Source organism: Lepidothrix coronata, unplaced genomic scaffold (genome assembly GCF_001604755.1).
Source record: "Lepidothrix coronata isolate B3197 unplaced genomic scaffold, Lepidothrix_coronata-1.0 Scaffold84, whole genome shotgun sequence".
Lineage (NCBI taxonomy): Eukaryota > Metazoa > Chordata > Aves > Passeriformes > Pipridae > Lepidothrix > Lepidothrix coronata.
The window spans coordinates 463,720-490,643 of record NW_016690264.1 but is presented as its reverse complement, the minus strand read 5'-3'; the positions used below and the strand labels follow the sequence as shown (position 1 = coordinate 490,643).

The window sequence follows — 26,924 nt, the reverse complement described above, 5'->3', positions numbered from 1 at the left end:
TAGACCTAATAATGTCCTTTTTTTTCTGCCTTACTGTAAATGTTACACCGTGGTACTACCACAGCTCAGTCTGGCAGTTTGGGTGTATCATTTACAAGCATGCAACAGGTTGCACAAACAGAACGTATTTTGAGTTCATGTACATGCAGAACTGAAACAACCTCTGTGATCAAGGTTGAAGGATATTTTTTTTATTTAAGATGTAATGTTCTGTTCCAAAATAAAACATGGCTGTTATAGTGCTTCATGGTTTCTAAAAATACAGCCTGTAGCTTGGGTACTCCCAATGGTGTTACCCTGTGAATACTGGTGTAGCAAATGTGGGGTTTATTAATTGTATGGTTTTGTGTAAGGATGTGACACAGTAGCATGTAAACATTGCAGAGCTTGTCTACTTTAGCTGCAGTGAGCAAGATCAAGTGTGCTTTACTTATTGTGTGGAAATCAAAGATGGGTGCAACACTAAACGTGTTTACGAGGACTGAGTTTAATGAAGGAGATGAAGGTCTGAAGCCTTGTTGCCTGGAACTCTGAGTAGGCCTTTCTTCCTATTTCAGTAAAGGTTTGAAGATATATTATACAAAATAATGCAAATGCAGAGAATGCAGTGCATTTCATCCTAAAGGTTAAAAGTTTGTCAATACATCCTTTTATTAATGCATACTATTCTTTTTCGTTGTACTCAGGCAGTAGCTGGTGAGTTCTTTCAGGCTCCAAGGGTGAGAGCTAGCTAGGAATGATGGTGGTGCAAGTGGTATCATTTTGCTCTTCCCTTGGAGAAATTGAGCTAATTGCCAGTTTAGGGAAACTTGAGTTGCTGTATTCTGTGCTTTTGAAAATTGTTATAATCCGTGACATCTGTGTTTCAACTAGTGTCATGAATAGAGAGTAACAAATTACTTCCCCAGTGGCTGTTTATAATCAGATACTCCCCAAAATTCAGGAGCAAGAGTGGGTTGTGACTGTTGAAAGCAGTAGCTAGACTTTATCTTGTCTGTGAAGGTGTTTTTCTTATTATCTGAGTTCAGTGTTCCCTGTCACTTTTGTGGTACAAGTGAGTGCTGCTACCTCCAGGTTTAGCTGGCACTTGCAGTTTTTGTGATGCTGTGCTGCTGGTCTTGTGTTTTGCCTGTATCTGGCTGTCATCCAGATTCTCTCAGTTCATGTTTTATCTTTCTTGTTTGTTTTTCTTCACTCTATCTACTTTACTTTATTTTTGCTGTGGTTTAGCTGCTTATCTTTGCCATATAATTCCCACCTTTTCCTACCTGCTTGTGTTTTCTGATGACAACTAGTTTGTTTCATTTGTTTTTTTGCAGGGCTTCATCTGAGCCTTGTGTCATCACACAAAGGGTACTCCAATAGTTGATCTTTCATTTTCAAGCAAAGTGAGAAATCACTCATCGGGATTTATCTGTCTGAATGTTCTTGAACACTTTTTTCATAGATGAAGTGGCAAATAAAGAGTGACACTCCTGTTTTTTCTGTAGAAGAAATAATTTGAGTATCTTAGTTTAACTTTGTCACTGATTCTATATGACTTTCTATATGACCTATATGCAGATAAAATATTTTTGATTGCTTTGCTTCCTTATACACAGACCTGTCCTTTGCATGTGTCTCTGCTTTGTTCAGAGTAATTTCAAACCATTTACCTTCTTTGAAGGCTCGAGGAACACTCAACTCTTCCATAATCTCTTCCAGATCACTCTTCTTAACTGTGTGGGACCATATCCTGTCTCCTTTTTTGAGCGAAAGCTGAGTGTTTCAGTTCTCTGTTCCATTTCACACAAGAGCACATGGCTGGCATTCTGTAGTCAGATAGTGCAGGTTTATTGAGTGATATTTTCACCATGTTTTATTCTTGTTGCTGTTTTTGGAGTCTCCACTTGGTATGGCTGTATTTATTTTATCTTTACAAGTGAGATTGGATTACTTGAGAATACTCATGTAATCCATCCTCACTTCACTGTTCCTAGTTAAAATCTTACTCTGCTGTAGAAAATTTTTCAGAAATGTTTCTTTCATTGACTGAACTCTGATATGATCGTGAGCTGACCGTTTACTAGTGTGCTAGAGATGATGTAAGTAGTGAATATGAAGTTAAACATGTTCAAGGTCTACTGTTACCACTTGCATGCTATTAGAGCAAGAGTACTGAATGAGATGTTCCATGTTAAATGGGGGACAGTTACAGTTTTGTCAAATGACCTGCCAACTTTCCTGATTGGAAATGTTACATTTGTGAATCCCTGTGCACTCTATTTTGACTTCTCTAGATTTTGTTCTAGTATTTAATGGACTCTATGCATGGATGATGGGCAACTAAGAAAATGGGTTCTTGAATAAAACAAAATGTAAAACTGTGTAGGAGAAGATTGAAGGATTGGGAAGAAGGTGAATTGTTAAAGATGGCTTGAAGAGGAAAGTTAAGGAACTAAATCTTAGCATTAGTTTTTTGCCTTGTTACCCAAGGGTTCTGTAAACTTGAGCACTCATGCCTTGATATGCATGAGTAAACATGTACAAAACATCCTGATGCCTTGGGGAGAATGCAGTCAAAAGTATTTCTGTCAATGCTGTCCCGATCTTTCCCTTGGTTCCATGACTGTTGAAGGGCAGCAGCTTCCCACCCTGCTTGTGTGCCAACTCTCTACCTGCCATGTCTTCTCTTCCATCTTGTGCCATCTCTTACAAACTGTGGCCAGTCAGCACGTTAAGGCTTTGCAGGAGACACAGTAGCTGTGCCGACAATGTTTGTGAACTTGTGTATGCTGCTGTTTCCTTGACTTGTGATATTTTTTTGTCTGGAGTGTCATGGTGTGTTTTCTGGGGTTTCTGGAGTTTTTCCATGGACTGTACAGTTATTTTTCCTTTGTTCATCTTGTCTTTGCTATGAAGTGCCCCGAGTAGACATTCTTGACCTTCTAGCAAGTGGACTGATAATTTTTGTGGCTCTTTTAAAGTATTGCTAATAGATTCATACATACAACAATTGTAAGCATTTGTTTTACAGCAAATGTATTCAAAGCAGTTGATTTAGTGTTCCAAGATAAAGTGACCCTTGTACTGAAACTGCATATAACAGTTCAGTGCAGATTTTGTCTCCTGTTGAAATGAGGAGATACCTGTTATATACACTATATGTAATGGATGTTATCAGCCACCCTTTTTAAGGCCAGGTTTGGGTCTGGTTACTTTGGCTTAACTTTGGATCATGAGGGTTACTATGCTTTAGTAGTCATAGTACAGTTATCTAAGGCTAAAGCTGCAGCATCAATTTTTTACTAGGTGTCCTTTTAGTAGTATTAATAATCCATTGGACTTGATGGTTTGGTTTTAATTATTAATTCCCATTCATTTTTAAGGATGACACCTGCGTAGTGAGAATTACTGTGTGGTACAGTGTAATACAAAACATGTGTGTTAAGTGTAAAAAAAGCCCTGCTGTATGTACTTGTAAAAGTGGATCCATTCTGATTATTAACTATTTTGTCCTACTCAAAACTATTTTCATGCTGTTTGTTCTCCTTGCTTCCTGACCTTTAGGTCTGCAGTTGTGTGGTGTATAGTCTGAGCCTTTGGTACAGCCTTGATGACTTTTGTGTTGTAATTTAAGCAAGTTCTAAATCAATACAATTCTTGAAACAATAAAAATACAAACTACTTTTGAAGATATAACATCCATCCAAAGTTTGTTAGGGTGAGATATTTGAAACTATTAGTGAAAATTCTGATGAAATGTTGGAAATGTCATAATTATCCCACTAGTGCTCTGAAGGGTTTAGCATTCATTATTACAAGATGAAAGCTCTGGTAGGTTGAAAATAGTCATTTGTAAACGTAATTTTTTTTTTTTTACTGTTGTAGTTCCCACCCGCTCATTCACCCCTGCACTTCAACCTTGGACTGATTTCCTATCCTGAGTTCATGGGAATTAGGAACAAGGGTAGCTGTTGTCATAGCCATTGTAAAAGCCTGAAAAAAAAAAAAGGCAGGAGGAAGGCTGGAGAGGGTGAAGGAACAAGGAGCAGTTGTATTGATTTCTTGTTCTTCTCATTTAAGGCAAATATTAAAAGTACTTAAGTTCAGAATGCTGCAGTTTTATGTGATTTCTAGCTTCTGTCATCTTTCAAAATGTGCTTTTTTTGACATATAATTTTCTGGTAGTTCAGCTTTAAATTTTGTTTTAGTTTTTTATATTTAAACTTTGTCAATATTAAGGTCTGTTGCACTTTACTATTTTGGTATTCAGTATTTCAGTTACCTGGAATGAAACAAGAAAATTCGGAATATAATTAGTGGAAGGCCCAACATTCATCAAAAGCTTCCTTGAAAACAAATTTAAATCTGTGAAATTCAGGTTGCTTCAATCAAAAGATTAAGGGTTCATGACAACAATACTTGGAAAAATCAAAGTAATCCATAAGCATGATAGGTAACTTCAGTGTAAAATTTAGGAGCTTTTTCATGAAGGGCTCTAAGAATCAGATCTTTGTTGCCTGTGTTTGAGATTACATGTTCAAGTTACCCGGATGTGAATTGGGAGTAAGTGGCAATATAGTGCAGGTTTATGAATCACCTCTTCCTCATGCTGAGGGATTGTAGGAATTTCTTTAGACTTGGGATAAACTTGCCTCTGGTGGTGATCACTTTGTTTTCACTTTTATCAAATTTTGGGCTTTGAAAGAAAAAGGGTAGGAAGCAGGTAGGGACTGAAGATTGTTGATGTAGTTATGGGGCACGTGGTTGGCTCTTGTTGGGGTTGCTCTGAGCATGCAACTCTCTGCAGTGTTACTGTGTTTCTTCAGCTCTATCATATTCCTACTTAGCTTCTTAGATGATAATTTTTAATTGAGGCAAAAGTCGTGCTTGTGTTGCTGCAAGGTTAATTTTCTTAGCACTTTTTTTAAAGACAGTGATAACAGCCTTAGACTTGAACTATCAGTGGGGGGGAATATGTAAACTACCACATTCTTCAGTATTTTTTATGATCTGATGGTAGCATATAACAGCTTAAATTCCTGAGGTCTTAATTTCAAAAGAGCCATGCAGTCAGTGCATACTTTGACGTGCGTTTTGTTTATCTTTCTGGGTATTTGTACATCTCCTGACATTTTTTATGGTAGCTATTTGAGAAAATGATCCTTAATCTTTTTTTTATGCTGCTGCCATACTGACTGTGAATTCTCCTCCAGGTGCCCAGATTATCGATTTGATGATGCTTGTAATAGATGTGACAAAAGGGATGCAGACACAGTCAGCAGAGTGCTTGGTAATTGGGCAAATTGCCTGCCAGAAGATGGTGGTGGTTCTGAACAAAATAGATCTCCTTCCAGAGGGAAAGAGACAAAGTGCCATTGAGAAGATGACTAAGAAAATGCAGAAGACCTTGGAAAATACGAAGTGAGTGAACAGTGATATTAACACCTGACAAAATGTTAAACAAAAATTACCAGCATTTCCCTTCCAGTGTGCTTCTAAGCATACTGAGACATCTAGCAGAGATAATGAGAAGAGAGTGAAAAGATTTCTGGAAACTCAAGTGCCATTCCAAATTCACATGTGCAAGTATCATTTGTAGAGAAGTATTTTCCTATAATTAAGCTTTTCAGTTTAATAACACGAAGAATACCCAGGTGAAAAGTTTTGAGTCTGTTTGGTTGGTTTTGTTTGTTGTGGGGGTAGGTGTTTTCTGGGTGTGTTGGGGGTTTTTTGTGTTTTGTTGCTTGTTTGTTTGTTTGTTTTACCCTGTGTTTTTGGTTTTGTTTTTTTCTTTCTTTTTGGTTGCTGTTTCTTTGTTTGTGTGTGGGGTTTTGTTTGTTTTCTGGGGTTTCTTTCTATTGTTTTTGTTGTTTTGTTTGGGTTTTTAGCCTTTGGGCTTGCAACTTTTGTTATAATCTGCAAGTCTGTTTCACTCCACAGAAAATGAAAGTGTTAGGAAATCTGCTTAAATGAGGGTGAAAGCTGTGATTGCACCAATTAGAGGTAGCAGAATGGTGGAACTTTATATAATGTAATGTGGCTCTGACTGGGACAATATTTGTCAGCCCTATTTTGGTACATTAGTTGAGGTACATAATGAATGTAGTGAGGTTTGTGAGTGGAATTGTGGCTGGTTTTGAAGTGCGAAAATAAAATATTTATTTAGTGGTTACACAAACTGAAGCACAGCTTTGCTGTGGTCAGGGATGTAAGGTGACATAACTGTTGGGTCACATTTTGATTTGAAGAATCTGAGGAACAGGATTCAGTGAACAGAGGAGAGAACAAAAATTCAGTTTGTGCATGTGCTGTCTGTGCTTTTTGGTGCTTTGAAAGCACTGCTGACCTGGCTGTGATTGCAAAGTGCTTGTCCTGTTTTATCAGGCCGGGGTGTTTCTTGGCAGCCTCTTTACCACTTGACTTTGAATCTCAAATGCATGGTTTTTAACTACTTTTTTTGTTTCCAAACTACTGTTGTTAGTTGGACATATGCTGAGACCACTTGACAGCTGCCTCTGAACCCAGACACTTGGCAGTGAGGTTTTTTTGGTTGTTTTTTTTTTTTAATAGTTTATTTGTTGATAATGATTTTCACTACACATACAGGCATGCATGTACAATCCCATAGCAGTAAGCAAAGCTGAGGTCTGTTGCAACTGTGGAGTAGGTGTTGCTATCAATGCTGGGAAAATTATTGTGGTGTTGTCAGGAAATTATATAGAAGGTGGGGAAAAAAATAGGCAGAGGAAAGTAATTGTTGTATATTTGAATAGTTTGATACTAGTAAGTTGTCACTGACTATGGGGAAGAGTGGAGAAATTGGGATTTCAGGGAACTTCTAGCCTTCAGGTGAGCCTGGAACTACTTTGTATTGACACATATAGGAGATATGTGGTCTAATGGTGGGAGTCTTTCTCTCTTTCAGGTTCTGTGGGTGTCCTATTGTTGCTGTTGCAGCAAAGCCCGGTGGACCGGAAGCCCCAGAGTCTGAGAATCCACTGGGTGTTTCTGAATTGATTGAGGTACCTGCTGAAGAACATCATAATAACATAAAACATGCTCAAGCTTTTCTCTTAAGTCTTTTTGAGTACAGTGTATTAGTATCTAGAGTTGAGGAACTCCTGCATTAATTCCAGTTTTAAGGAACCTGGTTCTTTAGGGATTCCTGTCAGTGAACTGAGAAGTTGAAGTTACATGCCCCAAAAGTGGATCTCCTTTTTCAACTACTAGGCTACAAAGCCTTTGAATAGTTGTATCTTAAGAAATGACCATCCACAAGTGTGCTGAAATTGTCTTTAAAGTTGTAAAGAGTTAGGAAGCATAGTGAATAAAAAATAGCTTTAAAATTCTGCCAAATCTGCGGTAGGTGTTGTTTTATAGTTGTACCATAGTTAAGAAAACAGGAAAGTTGTAAAGTCAGGCACTCAGAAGTTACACATTGGGAATTGTCTCCTTCCTCCATGTGTGTATTATGGTCCAGTGTTTAATTGCATGATTCTTTATTATAAACCACCCCACCTTACTTCTTGCACAGGATGGACAGGACTCTAACTAGTGAGCAGGTAATCCATATTTTATTTTAATTCTCATTATTCTCTGTGTGGCCTCGTGACTCCATTCAAATACTGCTCTGCATTCAGAGTAATTAATTTCCTCCTGGAGTTTTCTTGGCACACATCACTGTGGTCTTGAGTACTTGGCAAACAGTTAAATTTACTTCCAAAACACCTATGGGAACTGTAGAGGTGACTTTAATCCATATTTAGATTGGAAAGTTGAGGCACAAAGGAGCTAAGTCCACTGAGTTTACTAATTTTAATTGCCAAATTTAAGGAAACTAGGAACTATTTTGGGACATGCTTGTGTTCAGATCATAGTACCTGCCAATTCTGATTTCAGTTATGAGTGCTTAGCACTTCTGTTAAGCTTTGGGGTTTCTGTTTGGACAGTCTGAGGTGTATAGTCAGTGATTACCTGTAGAAATTTCATTTTTGTGAGAATGACATGGGAGTTCTGCCCTAAGTATAGAATCCATTCTCTAAAGAAACACTGCCTACCTTCATGGTGAAATCATCTTCTCTGATACCCTGCCTTGTTTACTGCTTGTCTTACACATCGGCAAAAGATAAAAAGCATGGCCTGGATTTACCCTGTGTTCTGAATGAGATAGGGCCTGAGAAAAACTATATGATTGTGCAACTAACATTATATCAGACCCATATGAACAAAAGAAGACTTTAAGCAAACTGTTGCTTCACAGGTATCCTCAGTTTCAGCGATGTGGGTTGTTGTTTGGTTGTGGTGTTTTGTTTCTTTGGTTTTTCTGGAGGGGTGGGGGAGGAAGAATACCTTCTCAGATGTTCAAAACCTTAAATTATATGGCATGAAGCACATACTGTGAAGGGCAGGATGCTTAAAATAACTGAGGGCAGTTTGTAGCTTGTAGTAGACTTACCATCCTTTCTGTGAATTAGCTTTAGGCAAAAGCAGCATCTTTGCCCTGGAGGGATGCTGCTGTTATTTGCAGACAGCCGAAAGTAGTTCTTAAACAGAGACATTATTCTTTGAGGACTTGTCAGATTCTGATTTGGATGCTGCCAAATTTAAAACTGTAAATTGCTGAAGTTAAGGTGCAGCATCAGTCATCAAAAATTCTAGGGATGTCTGGCCCAGGGCAGCCTGGCTTGTATAAAGGCAGGACATTCCACAGAGCTGCTGAACAGTGAATGCTGTATCAGCTCCCAGGCTCGTGTGACCCGAGATGAGAATGGGGATGGGATGTAGGATGACCTTAGAACAGACTTAGTAAGAACCAGTCTACCCACAGAAATGTCTAGAGAGGGGATGTGCAAGTCCTTACTTCTACCTTCATCTGGTTCCTGGTATCTTTGCTGGAACGTTCTCCAGGGTTAAAGCCTTTGAAGGAAATACCAGTGTTGCAACTGTTTCTGTCAACTCTGAGACCTAATATTAGAAGAGCTGGTAAATGCTTTGTGAGCCCTGCCATTGAGCTTCAAGGTATTATTCTTTCTGTCCTTCATAAGAGACTCTCTCCATTGTTCTGCCATTACAATTTGGGCTTAATCTGCAGTTTGACCTTAAAAACTGACATTAAAGGCAGTGCCAAGTGTATATGCTGGTGTTATAAGAGAATTAAAGATCAAAAGTGATTTGAGACAGGAGCAAACCAATTCCTCTGAAGCACTGTTGGGTACACGACTGCCTTATTAAAATCTTCTGTCTGTGATGATGCATTTTAAGAAACATAGTATTTGTCAGCAAAAGAGAAATGCTAATCTCTTTTCTAGAGAATTTCTCTAGAAAATGGTACTTAGGTAGCTGTTTTTCTTAGTGGTTTGATCCTCCAAGAAGCGTTAACAGAAATCTGGAGGAGAAGTTGACTTTGAAAACTTAACCCAGTATAATAGTTTCTCTGGGAAGCGAGACAGAGATAGACTTTATGGGGCACTAATATCTGTATATAAGTTCATTTTCAGAAAATCCAAAAAAGCTGAAGTAGCAAAACGCACTGTAAAATTGTACTTTTGGGGTTGGGGGTGGTGAGAGGCAGAATGACACGTACAGGGCTTTTTTTTCCCTCTTTGCTTTGCTGCAGTGTTTATATTGAGTTTGGCAGCAACTTTATCGCCAGTGCGGTTTTGCTAACCAAGCTAAATGTGCAGCACCAAATCTTTCTAAGGCAGAAAATCGAACTGTTCCTGCTGCTAAGTGTGCGTCTCCTCTATGGCACACACAGTTAATTTGACATTGGTGCGTTCTAAGCTCATTGGGAGATGCCTGGAATCAGTAAAGTTGCAAGCTTGTTCAATCAATCATCCGCTTGCCTTCCTTTTGCTGTGTGGCTGTCATGACTTTTCACCCAGGCATGGTGCTGCTTTTATCTTTTTTTTTTCAGGTCTTGAAGTCTCAGGCTTACCTGCCATCAAGAGACCCCTCAGGACACTTCCTTATGGCAGTCGACCACTGTTTCTCTATCAAGGGTCAAGGCACAGTGATGACAGGGACTATTCTTTCTGGCTCTGTTAGCCTTGGTGACAGTGTGGAGATTCCTGCCCTGAAGGTGAGTCTCTCATTTTCACTCCCCCCGTTTTTCCTGGTAGAAAGAGACACTCAACAAAGAAGAGAGTGTTCTCTTCCCATCTGAAATTATTCAATTATTTTCACGAGTTTTTTTGTACTCTACTGACTGCCTTTTTTAAAAATCGCTATGTCTCTTCCTGTTATAGTATGGGTTATAGTAAAGTTACCTGCTCAGTAATTTAGTTGGGTGAAGAGGAGAGAAGACTGACCTAGATTAGCATGTTAGACTTTCAAATTCAGAAAAGCAAGGTGGGCATGTTTCCAAGATAGGATGTGCCCAAGGACTGAACAAGGTTTGAATGTGAGACATGCTGCAGTGAGGCGGCTTGTGAAAGAATCTGAGCAGGTAGGCTTCTAGAAATGTCTGCGAGCAAAGGAAATGACAAGGAGAGGGCATTGAAATGCTTGATATACATTCTCTTTGTTTGCTGAGGCTTTAATTCATGTCAGCATGTTCTGGGAGAACTGCTGGAATGCAGTAGGTGGCTTGCTGCCATTGGGATCTTCGGAGAGCTTGTAGAAAGTCACAGGGGCCTTTCAATGGCCTTTGAACTGCTGAACTGTTTTTACTATTTGATTACCTTAAAAGATATTCATCCTTTAAAAGAAAACAAGGTGATTTTATGCTTGGAACAGGTGAAGTCTATTCCACAGATGCTGATTTGCACTGACTTTCCCAAAATAAGTCATGACTGAGGAGTATTTTGCAGCTACCACTTAAAAATGGACCCAGCCAGTAACATTCTGGGTATGGGAAAGTTTTGGCTGAACAAGCCTGGATTGACCCCTTTTCATGTTGTCAGTATTATCTTCAAGTCATTACTATAAGGACCCTATTCTTTCATTGAGTGAACATGCTGCTTTCTCATTTTTGACTGTGCTTTGTGGACAAGTGAAGGACTAAGTGAGGCATTCTAATTTCACCTGAAATATATTGTCAGCTGACAATCAGTTTCTGGCCAGCCTCTTCTGCGATACCTGTGGCCATCTAGTTTATATCATATTGTCCTTTGCACAGAAGTGATTTGCATGAGAAGTGCTCTGCCATGTCTGCTTCTGAGTGAAGTTCTTAATTGCCCGTATTCTCCTGTGCAGCATGCAGCCCATTTTGGGAGCTGTGCTTTCAATTCCTTCAGGGAATTGTAGCTCTGGTTTCAACCTCTTCTGCTTACTGTTCCTTCCCTTTTCTGTGTCCTGTTCACAATCCTGGGCCTACCTGTGCTCGGGGTCCAAAGAGGGATAAGCAGTTAGGAGTGCAAGGCTGATGAGTGTGACATGGCTTCTGCCCAAACAGGGCCTTGCATAGAGGGTTTGCTGCTTTCCTTTTGGCATAGCACTGGCCAAACTTCCTGTCATTTTCTGCTCTGGGAGATGGGGGTGAGACAGAGCAATTATTTCTTGCAAAGAAAGAATGCATCACTAGATTATATCTGGAAATGACCATTGAGCTTTTCATGTGTAGTCCAAGAACGTTTTGAAGAAATATATTTAGGAATAAGACTGCTTTTTGAGAATCCGTGTGAAGGAGGAAGCAACAAAAACATAGTGAATAACTTGCAAATGGAGAGTAGGAAAAGCCTTAAATGGGACTTTAAAAGATGCTTTCTTCCCACCCAAATGACTGGGAGAGTAGTCACTGAAGTGACAGCCAACTTAGCAGATAAACAGGTCGTTTGCAAAGAGAAGCCAGACTGCTAGGCTGTTACGGCATTAACAACTTCCCTCAAAGTTTTAGTTATTTTTACATTTGCTGTTAATGAATTAATCCTTCCACTGCTGTGTGTGAAATAGATATGTTCATACCTCTGAGTGATAATAGTGGTGGGCAAAGTTTTGGGTTTTTGCCACTTTTGAATATTCATGTTCATGTTGTACAGGTATGGAACCCAAGAGCACAGTAAAGGGAAGCAACTTTTGTAAGTTTGAGCTGTGTGTTGTACTTACCCCTGCCAGCATCATGCAGAGCTGGGTTAGGATACCTATAAAAGGTCAAACCTTTCTCAGGCCTACAAGGTAACGGAGGAAGCACATTTCACAACACATTGTGGTTTATGACTCTCTCTGACCTTTTTTTGCCCTGACCCAGTGGTAACTGAGATTGACAGCTGGTACCCGCTGGGCATTTGGGGACATTACAAACCAGCTGCTTTTTTTAAATTTGAAGAACCCTCTCACCAAATGAAGTGGCATCACCTTCCAGTTCTACTAATGGACTTCGACATCTTTGACCGCTTGAACCTGCACAAAGGAGGGACACAGCAATTAAAAATAAACAGTGACATTCTCAAACGCCCATACTTGCTCTGATTGAGGCTGAGAGCACCAGCAGTGCGTGGATTCCTTTATGCTTTGCCTATGTAAATTGCCATCTGGGGTTGATTATCCATATAGTGAAAAGAAAAATTATATATATGTGTTGGGCAAAAAGCTTTGACACAGCAAACAGTTCACTATCCAATTGAGTTAGTACTGTTTGCTTCCTAGCACTTGAAATCCACCTTGAAGAGAATGAACCTAGGATTTCTGCAGCAAAAATGTAGTGCTGGCAGAATTCTGAGTGTCCTTTAAGATTATTTCAGTGGTCTTTCAATCTCTACAGTCTTTCAGCTCATAAACTGTAACAACTTGTGACACTTTTATTTCTGCTTTTATAAAAGTTTCTGGAGTTTGAAGAATAAGGATTTTTTTCAATTTAGCTTTATTTTATTGATAGGTTTTGATTTTACTGATGTCTTAGGTATATCTACTGTAATGATTTTAGTTTAAGTGAGGATGAATGTCAAATTTTAGTGGTGCTGTGTCTTTTTATAGCACACTTTTTAAATGAAAAAGGAAAGTGTTGTGTGGTTTGTTGGTTTTTTGGTGTTTGTTTTTTTTTTTTTTTAAGTCGAGCAAAGGTATCTTTGCCTTCCTGATCCAGGTGAGAGGGGGAAATCATGGTGTTAATGATTCTACCTTTGGATTTCACAGTTGCAAGCACATTAGAAATACTGGCTGATTGGATAAAACACATAATATGTTAATATGCTTTAAAGATGCTTTAGGGCATAGAAAATATCCCAGATTGGTTAGTAAGATTCACTCTGTCTTAAGAGTTGTGCAAGATCATGGAAGAGGTCAAGTCTGAATTGAGTGAGGAGGCAGAGGTAGATGTACACAGCTAATGGATATAAATCTGCCCATCCTGAAAGTGTCCACTCAGCATTGCCTTCCCTGTGATCAGGGGCTGCAGAAACCACAGGGCACGTCCGTGGCAGCCGAGTACAAAGGCCACTATTGCGTTTGGGTTTTTTTCAGGAATTCTAAGAAGTAGAAACTTTCGTTCTTTCTTTATAGTCAGGTTCCTGTCTGTCCTGTTTAATGTAATTGCTGACAAATGCTGGAGCAAGTTGGTGCAAGCTGAGTGGCTGGTGGGGGTTCGGAGCTATGTTGGAGCCCACATAAAGTACAGTGTGCTGCCACTTTGTACTGTGTGTCAGAAGTTGGGAGTGTCTTGAAGGCTGAGTATCTGTGTTAATGCTGAGCAGTTATGTTCATGTTTTTCTGTAGGGGATCATGTGGGGAATTTTGCTGCATGCTGCAGCTGAATAATGTATCTTGTGTTGTACGGTACGAAGTTATTTCTTGTGTAATAAATCATGTGGACGTCCAGTCTTTGGACTGACCTTGGGAAGTGCCTCTTGAGACGTTGTCAGGTTTTTGATCTGCTACGTGTGCTTGAGCTGTTGTCATTAAAGGGAAAGAGAAATATTCATACTGGGTAAACTTCACCATCCCAGAGGTTTGCAGTAGCCAATTGCCATTATTAGTGTTGAGCATTTCAGTCTCAAAAGTTGCAAACACCTTTATGAAATGCTTCCCTTGTAGTTGGAGAACAGTCATCCGGGTGTTTCAGTACTTTGGTGAGCTTTCAAGAGGTCATGTGAGATGTCAAATATGAAAAATGTGAGAAACTTGCTTCTGTTTATCTAGTCAAGTCTCCTAGTAAATGAGAGTGTTGGTTTAAACCAGCAGTGAATTCTGTTTGGCAGGGGCCTATTTGCTGTCAAATTATATTGACTTCATGAACTTCTAAGAAGCATTGTTTTGTAAGTGTGATACTGGGAAGCTTCATAGCTTCATACACTTTCACCATATGAAAAGAGATGTTTTCTAGTATTTTTTTTGTTGTCTAGATAACTTGGACTTTGTTTTGGCAAAGATTTTGTAGTTTTTCTGGCTCGTACAACAAAAAAATTCTCCGCTGTCTGATAGAATAACTCAAATTGTATTTGCAAGACTATTTCCTTCAAACTAGTGTAGCTATTAAAATCATAACAGAGAGATCAGCTTTTGTCCATGTGAGTACTTCAGTCTATCCCAAGACCTGTGATTAGTGAGCTTTAGTATATACATGTAGTGAGAACTAACTTTAGCTTATTTAAGGACTTTTGCACAATCAGAATTGCACAGTTAAGCTTTGTGACTGGGCATTTAAATCTCAGAAAATTAAGTTGGATCAAACCCCATTGAATTGGATCACAAAGACATTTGTATGTGGACTTAGATGGTGAAATCTTAAACAAGTTTTTACTTCTATCTTTTTGAGTTCTTTGGGCCTCCTGATATATTCCTTCCAAATTTCAGTCAATGTCGACTGTATTTTGCCTTGCAAATAGACAGAACCCTTGCTGAATTTTCTGAGAGTATGTCTGAATACTGTTTCTACATCTGTTTTTTCCAGTGCTGCTTGGATTATTTTTGCCCAATGCTGACACAAACAGCCTTTAAAATGCTACAGTTCCTCAGCTGGGGAAGGAGTCTTGCTTGCCTTGAATGTTTTTCTTTTCATTGAAATGCTGTAAAGAAGAATAGTTCAGAAAATTGGGTTGGGGGGGAATCAACTAAATCTAAGTGATAAAATTGTGAAATGGCAGTTCACAGTACATGTTAAAATATGTGGGTGAAAAAATAAAAGAATTCTAAATCCTAAATCAATAAATTAAAAAAATAAGCATAATGTTATACATGCGGTTTAATTCACTACAAGAATTAAACTGTTTCTTTATTCGTCTGCCTCTTCTAAAGCATGGGCTGTGTTTTTTGGAGATTTTCTCCTTTCCTAGAAAACATCAGTGTGAATCCTACTGGTTTTGCATCTGCTATGGCATTACTTAAAAGCAAAACATGCAGGATTTGGCTTATACTGGAAAGTACTTCGCTTTCAACATTTAGGATATTATCAGTTGTTTTGGAAGAACTAAACTCCTCAGCACAGTTCCTTGTGGTTAAGTAAAGGATTAAAGACCTGATCCAGTGCCTGTGGAATGAAATTTAGATCTGGCAATAAAAACTTCTCAAATCTTTTGGCTCAGTCTCTTAACAGAATAAGAATAGCAGATGCTGATCTTTTTCTAAAGATCAGTTCCCTCATTTTCAAGTATGGTTGTGTAACTTTTTACTGTGTGGTTTTTTTGGTTTTGTTTTTTATTTCTGTTTTAGTTCACACTTAAAAAAAAAACCCAAACCCCCAAAACCTCAAGACCACGAAGCACAGAATCAATTTTATTTTTTTTATTAAAAACCCATTAAAAAAATCTAGCTAACTTTAGACTTTAAAAAAAAAACCCTCAGGAATAAAAATGCTCAGGAAGAGATTTCTATGTTGCCATTCTTTTGCTACCTGTTCTTGAAGTATAGTGTTTTAGTTCTTGGCAATTTAGTTGCTGGCAATTTTTAGTAAGTATCATGTAGGTACCATAAAAAAGGGAGTGAGCAAGATAAAGGACTTTGTGCCTTAAGTTTTATTTAGGACCAGAGATAATACTAATAGAAAAGGATCTTGATACATATCGTGAGGTTTTCAAATTTTTTGTGCTTGGTCGGAGCAGAAGGGAAGGAAGCCAGGGGAGAGCAGCCAACCTGAGCAGTGCTAATCCAAACCATACACTGTATTTTTGGAGCTTGTGTGTCTAATGTGATCTCTGTAGGCAGAGCAGTGGCCTAGTCCGTGCTGACCAATTAACTCTTCAAATACTGAAATTCATCCACGGCTTTTTTTTGGAGGTCTAGATGTGCCCTGTGCTCCCTGCCAGATAGAAACAGTTGGGATGCAGATTGCATCTAATGGATGAGAAAAATTACCTATGGTATACAAGTTTTTTTCCTACAGCGAATCTGAAAAGGAAGAGAATTGTAACTTCTGCCTTGCTTCTGTCCACTGAAACCGTCTTGAAATGACTGTTAGGATCAAGGCTTCACGTGGAAGTGCAGCATTTCTGGAAACAATACGGTCTCCAAAGTAGATTTTAACTTCTGGAGTAGTTCCCTGACAGTACTTGCTTGTGCTTATCTGCAATGCTGACTGGTAGTGGTTAATGTGTGAGATAGTTTGAAGTGTGTATTTTGTGCCACTCCCATGCAGGTAATTTTGCCTTAACGGTTAGAGAGTTATTGCCTCAAAACTGGTACATGGTTCAGATGGGCTCAAAATGAAAAAATGATACAGCATCATCTTGACTCTGAGTAGATGAAAGTACTGTGTGAGATGAATGTCATACTTTGATTAGATATAATGACTGATTTTCTTAGATAAATTACGTTTTTTGTGTCTAGGTTTCAGTTAATAACCTGTCCCATGAGATCTGTTAGAAAAGATGAAGAAAGTTCTTACGGAAATAAAAGGTGGGAAAGGAACTGAGCTGAAGAAGCGGGAACCATTGTACTAACAGGAAAATGGTACAGGTAGAGTTGTTCTGAGGTTGGTCCTGGCACTGCAGTGTAACAGTTCCACAAGTGACTGCATGTGCTCTCCCCTGTATGTCAGCGTTCTCCTCACTAGTGTGCCATGTTAGTGTCCTCTCCTGTCTCCTTTAGGCTGCTGGCAGATGTGACTTCCATGCACAGTCTATGATGCTCAGTGTTCTGTAGCTCTTTTGGAATGTGCTGGGTCAAATGGAAGAAGCTCCGTATCCCAGTGCAAAAGCATGACACCCGTGGAAAAAGTGAAATATGTTCCTGTATATCAGTGAGCAGTTTGTCTCTGGTATGGCAACACATTTGTGGATAAACAAATATTTAGGTTTGTGACTCCAAAACAAAGTTGAAAAGAAAACTAAACGTAATAAGTTATTAACATGACACCTGGCACCTAGATTTTTTTTTTCTATTGTTTTAACTTCCTTTATCTGCTCACTTTACTTTTTCTCCTGCCTATTTCCTTTTTCTCCATCTCTAGCTTCCTTTCTAGTCTGGGTTTGCTCTTGGCTGATCTTTTCCACTTAAACCATAGATTAAAGAAACTTTTTTCTCTCTCCATTTTCTCAGCTGCTGTTGCAATTTTGAGTAACAATGTGGTTGTGTATGCTTTCATCCCCTCGAGTACATGGTGACTTAAAACCTCTGGTGTTTGAAACCAGCATCAGTCAGGGTCAGATGAGAAATATTGGGATGGTGTTCTTGAATCTGTTTTCATAGGTTGAAGCTAGAGTGGGGTCTGAAAGAAAAGACAAGACCTGATAAACATTGAGTGGTGTTATCCTCTCAAGGGCAGGTTCTGATACTTCCTCTACAGAACATGCCAGCTATTGTATTGGTAGGGCTAAATGTCTTGCATTTATAATTTGTAAAGGAGTCCTGGAGCTGTCTAAAGTGGTTACTCTAAACAATGATTCAGTGTACAGGAAGAGAAAGGTTTCAAGTTGACTTGAACCACGATTCGGATGCAACTGAACAAGAAGACACACGTTATTCTGAGGCTTAGTAGGTAAAGTCTTTCCTGTTGAACAGTTGCAGCTCCAGGGATCAGGTGTTGTGTTCTTGGGTTTATGTACCCTGGGGTTCAAGATCAGTTTGAAACTAAGTTAATGGACATTGCTATAGTAATCAGAAAATTTCATCCAAATGCCTCTTTGTTTAAACTTTATGATAACTCCTTAAAGCAAAGAATGGCTGGTTTATGTTTGCATAACTTGTTTGCTTAAGCATTGCTGCTGCCAGGTCATTAACTTTATTTCTTTTAATTTATCAGGTAGAATTGTTCTCCATCCAGTTCAATTGAAAACAGACCCACATGCACGTCCACATACCGCCTGAGCAGGAATCTTAGTGGAATGCTTGAATAGTAATTGGGAAGGTAACCTCCTGTATGGTAAACACAGCTTTCACATTGCATTCCTGCTGTGAATATAACGTTAGTACGAATAGACTTAGTTAGGGCAGAGAGTAACTATCATGTTTTAAATATTTAAATTCAAGTGCTGGAGGCTTTGGCAAGATTTCTGTAACCAGAATGAAGGAAGGAAGGGAATGTCACTTTTTGTTCTTCCTTGGTCATCCATGTACAGTACAATTCCTCATTTGATCAGGCTTTTAGAAGCAGAACAACTCGGCAAGTGCTGCATTAACTAAACCACGGTCTGTTTGTTATAAAAGTTCTGCTCAGTTCTGGCCACTGGCAAAGAAAGGATCTGAAAATTGAAAACATTATTTAACCAATATTGCTGAAGACAAATTGGACCAAATAACAAAAAAATGAACTAGTGCGTGAGGAATCTGTAATTACTCTATTACCAGAGTATTTCCTTGAAGTATTACTGTAACACCATAGTGAGTCCTCTGGTTGTCATTCCTTGTCTGTGTGTTTGAGATGAACCCACTTACTGAACTCTAAATGTTATTCTTGGATACTACTATGAAAATTACATGAGAATTGACTTTGCTCTTTAAATGTTTGTTCAGTTCATCACCTGAGTCTGTGATCACATGCCTGTGACAGTGACATGTATTGTTGAAACTAAATGTAAGATGCATCTCCTCACTAAAGTATTTCCATAACTTTGTTATAATAGCTGATGCAGCTTGAATTGGAAAAGTAATACTAGAGAGTGCCAATATTTACAGTATCAGCTGGAATAATATAATTAGGTTAGCTGCCCAGATAGTAGTGTGATGAACATGATATGAATGCCTAGATACAGATTTTCATTTGCAACTGTCTGAAATGAAAGCTACAAACTCCCAGGCTCTTCATGGTTGTAAAGATTAGCTTCAAAGCGTATGACATAAAATTGGCTTCTCTTGCTTTCTCCTCTAATGAATAAATAATCAAGAATAAACATTTCACACTTTAGGAATAACAAGGAAAGGTCAAATAGCCTTTTAAAGAGTCTCTGTAGCTAATACATCTCTAAATATTAAAATTGTAGAACTTGAAAACTATCAGGCCTTTGTAAAAGTTAGATTTAGTAGTTGAGCTGTTTCTCTGTAGGTGACTTCTTTGTAAGATATAGTCTCTCCTTATATATATAGAGAGAGAGAGAGAGTGTGTAATAGATTCTGCCAAAGGATGGTAGAAGTGGCCTTAATCCTTGTTCAATTTAGAGGCAGAAATCAGCCATGAGAACAGATTAACTCATTGGAAGCAACGACCCTGATGTATATATAGATGGCAAAGCTTTTCTTTAACAGAAAAGGGATACAAGTGTGGAAAATGATTCAGAAATTTGTCATGTAAGTTTGTCTGAGCCTTCAGAACCTCTTGAAGTTTTTCTGCTCTTTCTTGATATTAATCTAACTTACTTGGTTCATTTTTCTTCGTTTCAATTACTATGTTGTAGTTGCTTTTTATTAACATTATTTTCATTGTATAATGAATTTCAGTAACCTGTTATACTAACCATGCCTAGAAGAGGTTTTTGTCTGGTGTGAGACACCTCGTACATAGGACTGCAACAAGTTAAATGGTGGCTTAGGGAAAAAGTATGTACTATTGTGAATCAGTTCAGTTTTGAAATGTGGGTATTATTCATGTGGTATTTTCTTTGCCTCGTTGAAGACATTGATCCTGCTTGTGGAGATTAGCTGACAATAATTCGAAGTCTTCAGGGTCTGAGGAATATGCAGGTATACCACAAACACTCCAAACAAAACCACAGAAAAGAGAGGAAACTTGAAAAATACGTATTTTTACTAAAGGATTGAAATAAATGCCTAATAAGACTAAAATAAATATCCAGTTTGGCCTTAAGTCAACGCAAAGCAATACCAGTAGGTTTAGTCTAAATGCAAATCTTTGAAAAAGTGAAATAAAACACAAAATCCACTGTGAACTATTTTGCATTGAGTTTTAGGAGAGAGTTGGAGTCAAGTGGTGATTGAATAAGAATGTTTTGTACATATGTTTCTATTTCAAATGTTCCATTTCTGTTGTTGACATGATGGTCCTGTTTGGGGGAAAAACAGTTGTTTGTACAAAGTATATTAAGGTGGCAAGGACCCTCATATTAATGCTTCTTTCCAGTCTTGTCAAAGGTTGCTTGATTGCTTGGGTGTTAGAGGAGGGAGGTTATCAAGTATCTTCACTCCCAGGTAGGTCTTTAATCTGTTATGGGTGGAGATGGAGGAAGTTCTCCAACATGGTGGTACAGAGCAAGGCCCTAACTTGTTCTGAGCCCTTTGGTGGATCTGAGATGCTACCTAAGATTGAAGTTCAGCATAATTTATTCTGATGTCTTAATATTTTTCAGGTGTGTGTTTCCCTAAGTAGTGGGAAGATGATAGAAAACTCCTGAGTTGGTAGAAAAATCACAGTGTGTCTGCTTTTCTTTCTTGCAGCAAATTCTAAGATGCAGTTGTGGTCAAACACTTTTTTGTAGTACAAAATTCTTTTTTTTTTTCCCAAGTCTTTCCTTTTACTCATATCCTTGTTTTCATCTTCAATTTTACTGCCCACCCATCTTACCTGTGGAGGTGGTTGAACTCCCATCTCTAAATCTGCTTTTCAGATGCCTAATACATGCAGACAGCACATCAGTGGTTGTTAGAGCTGAGATCACATTGTCTTGCTGCCCTTTCAGAGAGGTTCTTGGAGATTTTAAAGTTTGGGGGGGATGGAAATTCTTTGCCAACTTCAAATTCACTGTTAGGAATAGACATAATAGGGGTAATAAGAGTAAGGACAACATGTTTAGGGAAGACAACTGTGGCTCCAGTAACCTCTACCACTTTAAAACATATGTACACTGAACTGCTTTTGGGGGATTACCAGAAATATTGAGGTGTTTTGTTTTTAATTTTTTTAAAGGGACGTTTTTGGTAGGAAACAATACAGTATTTCTAAAAAACAACACTAATTTTCTAGTAAAAGCACACAAATTAGAATGTGAAGATAAGGGTTCTAGTCACTGGTTTTATGTTAGTTTGGGGGTTTTTTTTGATTTTTTTTTTTTTTAATTTTCAGGGGCTTTGAGGTTTTTTTGGTTTTGATGAAATTTTTTTATGCAAGTTTCTTGTCTTAATTTTGATTAGAAAAAACAAAAGCATGATAAACTTCTGGTGTGTTTTTTGATTGTTTGTTTTGTTTATTTAAGTAAGTGTGATTCTAATTCTTGTCTGAGGGTTGCATATGTTAATTAAATATTGGCAAGGTGTTTTGAAGATTCATATATGGGAAGAGAGTTGCGCAAAGTAGTTTTTACGTCAGACTTAAATGGGGTGGGGGAGAAGGCAAAGTTGACGTTCAGGCATAGATTTGTGGTTACAGTGTGACTCACAAGAAAGACTTAGTCCATCTGACATGTACATTACAAACAGTTGTAAAAACATGCCATTAGATATCCACGATGAGGAGTGGGCTGAGTTAACTTTATTTTGAATCCGTAACGTTAACGTTTTCTGGCACAGTGAGTGTAACTCCGCAAATCAAACGTTGTATTATTACTTTTTCTTTTACGTTACATTGTTGTCCCTGATGGACAAGGTCCCTTCTGATCAGCTCAGAAGTGAAGATTTAATCCTGCCTTTCATTTGTTCTGAGTCATCTAGTGAAGCTGACACCAACCAGGGCTTTTTACTGGAGTCAGGATTTAGATAGACTTCGACAGAGAATGCATTGATGTGATTTAAATTTCAAATGGTTATGCACAGTGCTTTACAATATACTTACTGCTTTTCTTGCTTTTTCCTATACATGAAAAAACATGTATAGATTTGTGTTTAAATGTGATTATATTTAACTTTTCCTTAATGTCTCTCTTAATCTCAAATTGTGTGGTGATGATTTTCCCCAACGTGAGCTTCTGTGTAAGTGTAGCTTTGACCCTATTGAACCCATACCTGTATCTGAGCATGACCATGTAGAAAGGAGTCTTGTATTTTCCTACTGTTAAAAGTTATAAGGAGTTTTTATTCAGAATTTGGGTTCCTGTGTTTTGTTTTAAGTTTTTGAAAGCATTGGCTTTTGTAGTGGATTCCTTAGGTTCAGTCTCAGCTCTGAAGGAGACATTATAAGCATTTAATAGTTTTAAAAGAAGCTTTTTGGAAACTACATTATCTGTGGTATGTGCTGGATGTATGAGGGCTTTTTATATTTTCATTTCAGAAGAGTTGGGGTTTTTTTCTATAAAGCCATGAAGATGGGCTTTTTTGTGATAAAGAGTGAGCTTTAGGGTCTGGTTCAGATTCTGTTTAATCTTAGCTTTAACACAGTTAAGACTTCATTCTGTGTTTAAATCCCCTTGCCAAAATAATTTATTCCATATACTGTTTTTTACCTGTGTTTGTAAGTCAGATACTAAGACTCAAGTATGTTGATATAGAAGCATGATTAAAAAAATCTTCCCCAATACGTAGCAATTGCAACAAGTGGAATTTGATTTGAGGGGCTGAACGTGTCTGCTACACTGAGAGTAAGATGGCACAGCAAGTTTTGAAAGTTGAATGTGTTGGGGTTTGGGCTCTTTTTGTGGGGAGTCAGGGTGAGCAGGGTGTTGGTTGTGTGGGTGTGGTTATTAGATTTTTTTTTTTTAATACAGGTACTAAAAGTTAGAGTTGTAAAGAAGAACAGATTGTCAGAGATGTTGATTATCCCAGTTACCACTCAAATAATTTGCAGTCACAAGAGCTCAGTGTTCATGCAAATCAGACTTTGATTTAATGATGGATTTAGTTTTTAGCTGTAAAAAGTGGCCAATGGAGTACTGTAAATGTTTTATTTTTGTAGCCAATACTTTCCCCTGTTATATTTAAAGAGCATATAGATGTGTTTCTCATATGCAATTTTCTGTGTGGAAGTTTTATCTAGTTTGAGTTTGTAGTGCTCTGATAACAATCAGAATTCTGCAATAATGAAAAATAAATCACAGTTGGAACAGGCAAATATTTGGGCTTTTGAACCTGCAGGATTATTTTGTATCTTTTTTTTATTTGTTCATGAATACAACAAGCTTTAGTTTCTTCGAAGCAGACATCTTGGTGAAAATGGGGGAAGCTGAAATCAGTGCAGGCAGGTGTTGAGCAAATGTCTCCTGTGAGCTCTCACAAGGGTTGTGTTATAGATCTTTGATTCTTTTTATTAGTCTGCTCAGAATCTCACTTCTCCAATTTGGACTTAATTGCTGGGTGATTCTGTGGCGTAAACATCCAGATGTATATCTGTTAAAATCTGATTCCAGCCAGTATTCCAAGTAAGTTTTGTTTACCCCTTGTACATCCAAGGCTCACTCAGGTACCTTCTCAGAGCTGGTATGTTGTTGTTTCAAGATAATTTTAACTAACAAAATTACTAGACCACACACCTGGGGTATTTAGTTACACCTTTTGAACCACACTTACAAAAATGTAGAGGACTTCAGTATTCCAAAAGCTGTGAATGTTTTCAACCTCGTCAATTATTTTTAATATTAAAGTCAGCAGATGGAGCCAAAGGCTTGTAGAAAAATTACTTGTGCTGAATGTATATGAAACCACAAAGCCCACTAAGTTTAATTAATAATGTTTCTACTAAAATTTATAACAGCAAAACTATTTATTTGCTGCTAAGCCTCATCGTATCATCCTTTTTTCATTCCCTTGTCTCAGTGCAGAGTGAGAGCTCAACCCTTCATGTACCCAGAGTCTAGGAAGGCTAAAAAGAGTGAAGTTTGAGTGGGAACCTGGTTTTCTTTGTAGATTTACATCTGTGGAATGGTTTCTGCAGTGGTGTTCACCACTTACCAGAAAAAATGGTATTATATTTTGTCAATGTTTTTCCTTCTCCTGTGAGCATGGTAATTGGAATCCACTACTGAGGGTTAGATTGGAATTCATTGCAACCTCGTTTTCATTGTTACATGGTTGGTAACGTTTTGGGGTTTCATATTTTTCGTCTGAAATGATTGAAATGGGCCTTTGCCTTAAGTAACATGTCAGACTTGATATTCTAATAGGCTAACCCTATGCTTTTGTTAAATGCTTTTGTTAAATATCTTTTTTTTTTTAATCCTTTTGGGATTTTAAATAATATTTTCAGAAAAGTAAGGGGTTGGAATGTTCTCCAAACGTGTGCAATTTATCCCACTTTAATAAAATAAAGAAGCTCAAACACAGTAAGTGGTACCTACCTTTTTCAGGAAAAGGGAGAAAAAAACTGTCATAGTTTTAAAATATGATATACAATGGGCATGCAAAAAATTATGATGGCTGAACAGAGAATTCCAATTGTACAGTATTGTTTTGCCTTTATTTAAGGCAGAAAAATGAAAATGTTGAGTGACTAATGACAGTGGTTTTGTCTATTAAACTTTATGTAAAAAATTCTTTCTCCTCTAAATCTAGTCTTCTGGAGGAATATAAAAATGTACATATGTTACACATAGAATATAGAGGAAGTGGGATATAAATAAATGCTTAAGTATTGCTTATGTATTTTTTTCTCAGTTTTGTTTTACTGATTCTTGAAGCTCAGTCACTTTAGTTTGAAGCAAGGATCTCCTTAGAGGGACTTCAGAAACTTGGCTTACTGGCCAAGTTAAAAGCTTTTCTTATTTTTCTGTTTATCTTTGGCCTCATCTCTGTTTAAAATATCTTTCCCCACTTCTCCTGTTGATAGACAGTGATAAAACTTCCACCAGTTGTACCAAATTGCTGACTTAATTTCCTTTAATGAGCATAGGCTGTAGTAGCAAGAGTTTCTCACATTGATGTTTTTCTTTTGAATGATATAGTCAGTTTTTAGTTTCAGATTCACTCCAGACTTACTTATAGGCTTTTTTGATTAGACAGTTTTCTTCCTATATGTACTCACTCACTTCCAATAAAATTATATTTTCTTTTCAAACCATTTGCATTGTGCTAAAAAACTCATGCAGGACTGGGAGCATGCATCCCAAATTATATTATTGTCCAGTCTCCTAAAGTAACCAAATCTTGCAGTCTCACTGTGATATGAGTATCTTCTACATTAATATTTACTGTAGGAGGATATTAATGCATCTTTTAATATAAAGAGAAAATAAACTGGTAACATAGGAAGACACAGTGCTTTTTGCTGTATTGGAGCTGTGAGAGCTGGTGACTATGGTGAAAGAAATCTGCAAATAAGGCAACCTGATTATGAAAAAGTACTTTTAAAAAAATTCTGATGGAATTTTTAAAAATACACTGCCAAAAAAAAAGAAAAAAAAAAAAACAAACACAAAAAACCCCCAAACCACCAAACACCCAACCCAAACCTAAATAATATAGAGAATAATGAAAAATTTTGCCCATTGCTGGATTGGCCAGATAAGCCTTTTTTGGACTGGATTCAGACATGTCAAAGTATTTCTTGTGGTCTGCACACTTTGGATTACACGTAGTTTCAACTTTAAATTAAAAAGAAAAGGTTTTGACGTTCAGGGCTTGGAGGGAGTGACAGTTTGTAGTTTTCAGTCCTGACTGCAGACAGAGCAGACACATGTAAAATCCTCTTCCAGTCTTGGAATGTTAATTTTGAAGCCTAATTGTGGTACTTTGAAATGTCACTGGCCATTCTGGGGAGGTTGTCTCAGCAGGTGTGACTGGGTAGCTACAGCCCTGAGACCCAAAGGACAGGAAGTGAAAGATTCTGTGAGGAAAGAAATCAAGCAGGAGAGAGACACAGAGGGGGAAAAAAAAAAAGAGATAAATGAAAAGCTGTTTTTTTGTGTGCTGCAATACTGTATAAAGATTGTTCTTAACTATTTGAAATATCTTTACATGCTAGCATTAACAGTCTACTCTTCTTTCATAGGCTTCTTGTTGCTCCCCTTACTTTTTCACCTAGGTTCTGTTGTTGGTGTTCTGCTGTCAGGTGTTTGTGTGATGGCTCTAGCGCTGCCTCTTCTGTTAAACGTGCACGTTGCAACCTCAGTGAGCCTATTTTTAAGGTTCCCTCGTGGACTACATCTAGCTTCCTTTTAAAAGACCCATAATGGATTAAAATTATTTATAAATTGAAAACTGTTTATCAGCTTTCTCCTGACTGACGGCTGTTTCTTTGTCACTGATATATAAATTCCCAGGACAGACATTTCTCAGATTTTTTAGAAAATATTCTGACAGTGTGTCCTAAACCAAATTAATAATTAAAAACAACAACAAAAGCAAAATTGCATTTTGTTCGTAGTTTATCCTGAATATTTTGCTAAACATCCCATTAACCAAGAGAATCCTCTTGATCATTCACTGTGCCTCAGTGGTACTTGCACATCTCTGCACAACAGGCTTGTTCCCTTCCCTGAGTTGCAGTAGGTTTCCCATATCCCATGTTTCTGTCACAGGTGTCTGTGATACTTGATATTGGAAAATGAGACTGCTTGTCTGAAAGAAATAAATTTGCACAGGTACTCAGAAATACTAAAATATGCTGGTGATTGTTCTAATTTCTTTGGATCTTGATGAAGGTTTTAAAAATCATGTCAGTAGGACTACAACTAAGAAGTATCTGGGTGTAAAATGTAGAAATATTTATTCACCTGATGACAGCTGAAAGGTTTAGGGAAATAGATAATAGAAGATTAGAAGTGTTTAAAGATAGTTTGTATTTCTGTCATTTGAATACTGCTCCTGGCTGTCATTGTCAG

General features: G+C 37.8%; 1 protein-coding gene and 1 long non-coding RNA gene across 2 annotated transcripts in view; both read left to right on the top strand.

Annotated features, from left to right (window-relative positions):
- The window catches only part of EEFSEC (eukaryotic elongation factor, selenocysteine-tRNA specific), a 119,928-nt gene that overhangs the window by 27,397 nt on the left and 65,607 nt on the right, over positions 1–26,924 (top strand). Inside the window, exons 2-4 of the mRNA XM_017820617.1 lie at positions 5,199–5,406; positions 6,911–7,007; positions 9,902–10,066. Coding sequence (XP_017676106.1) covers positions 5,199–5,406; positions 6,911–7,007; positions 9,902–10,066 — 470 coding nt within the window. The remainder of the gene's footprint in view (positions 1–5,198; positions 5,407–6,910; positions 7,008–9,901; positions 10,067–26,924) is intronic.
- On the top strand, positions 16,687–18,198 carry LOC108500094. The gene is made up of 3 exons (XR_001875754.1): positions 16,687–16,809; positions 16,942–17,110; positions 18,095–18,198. It is a non-coding gene; the product is annotated as an uncharacterized LOC108500094 (long non-coding RNA).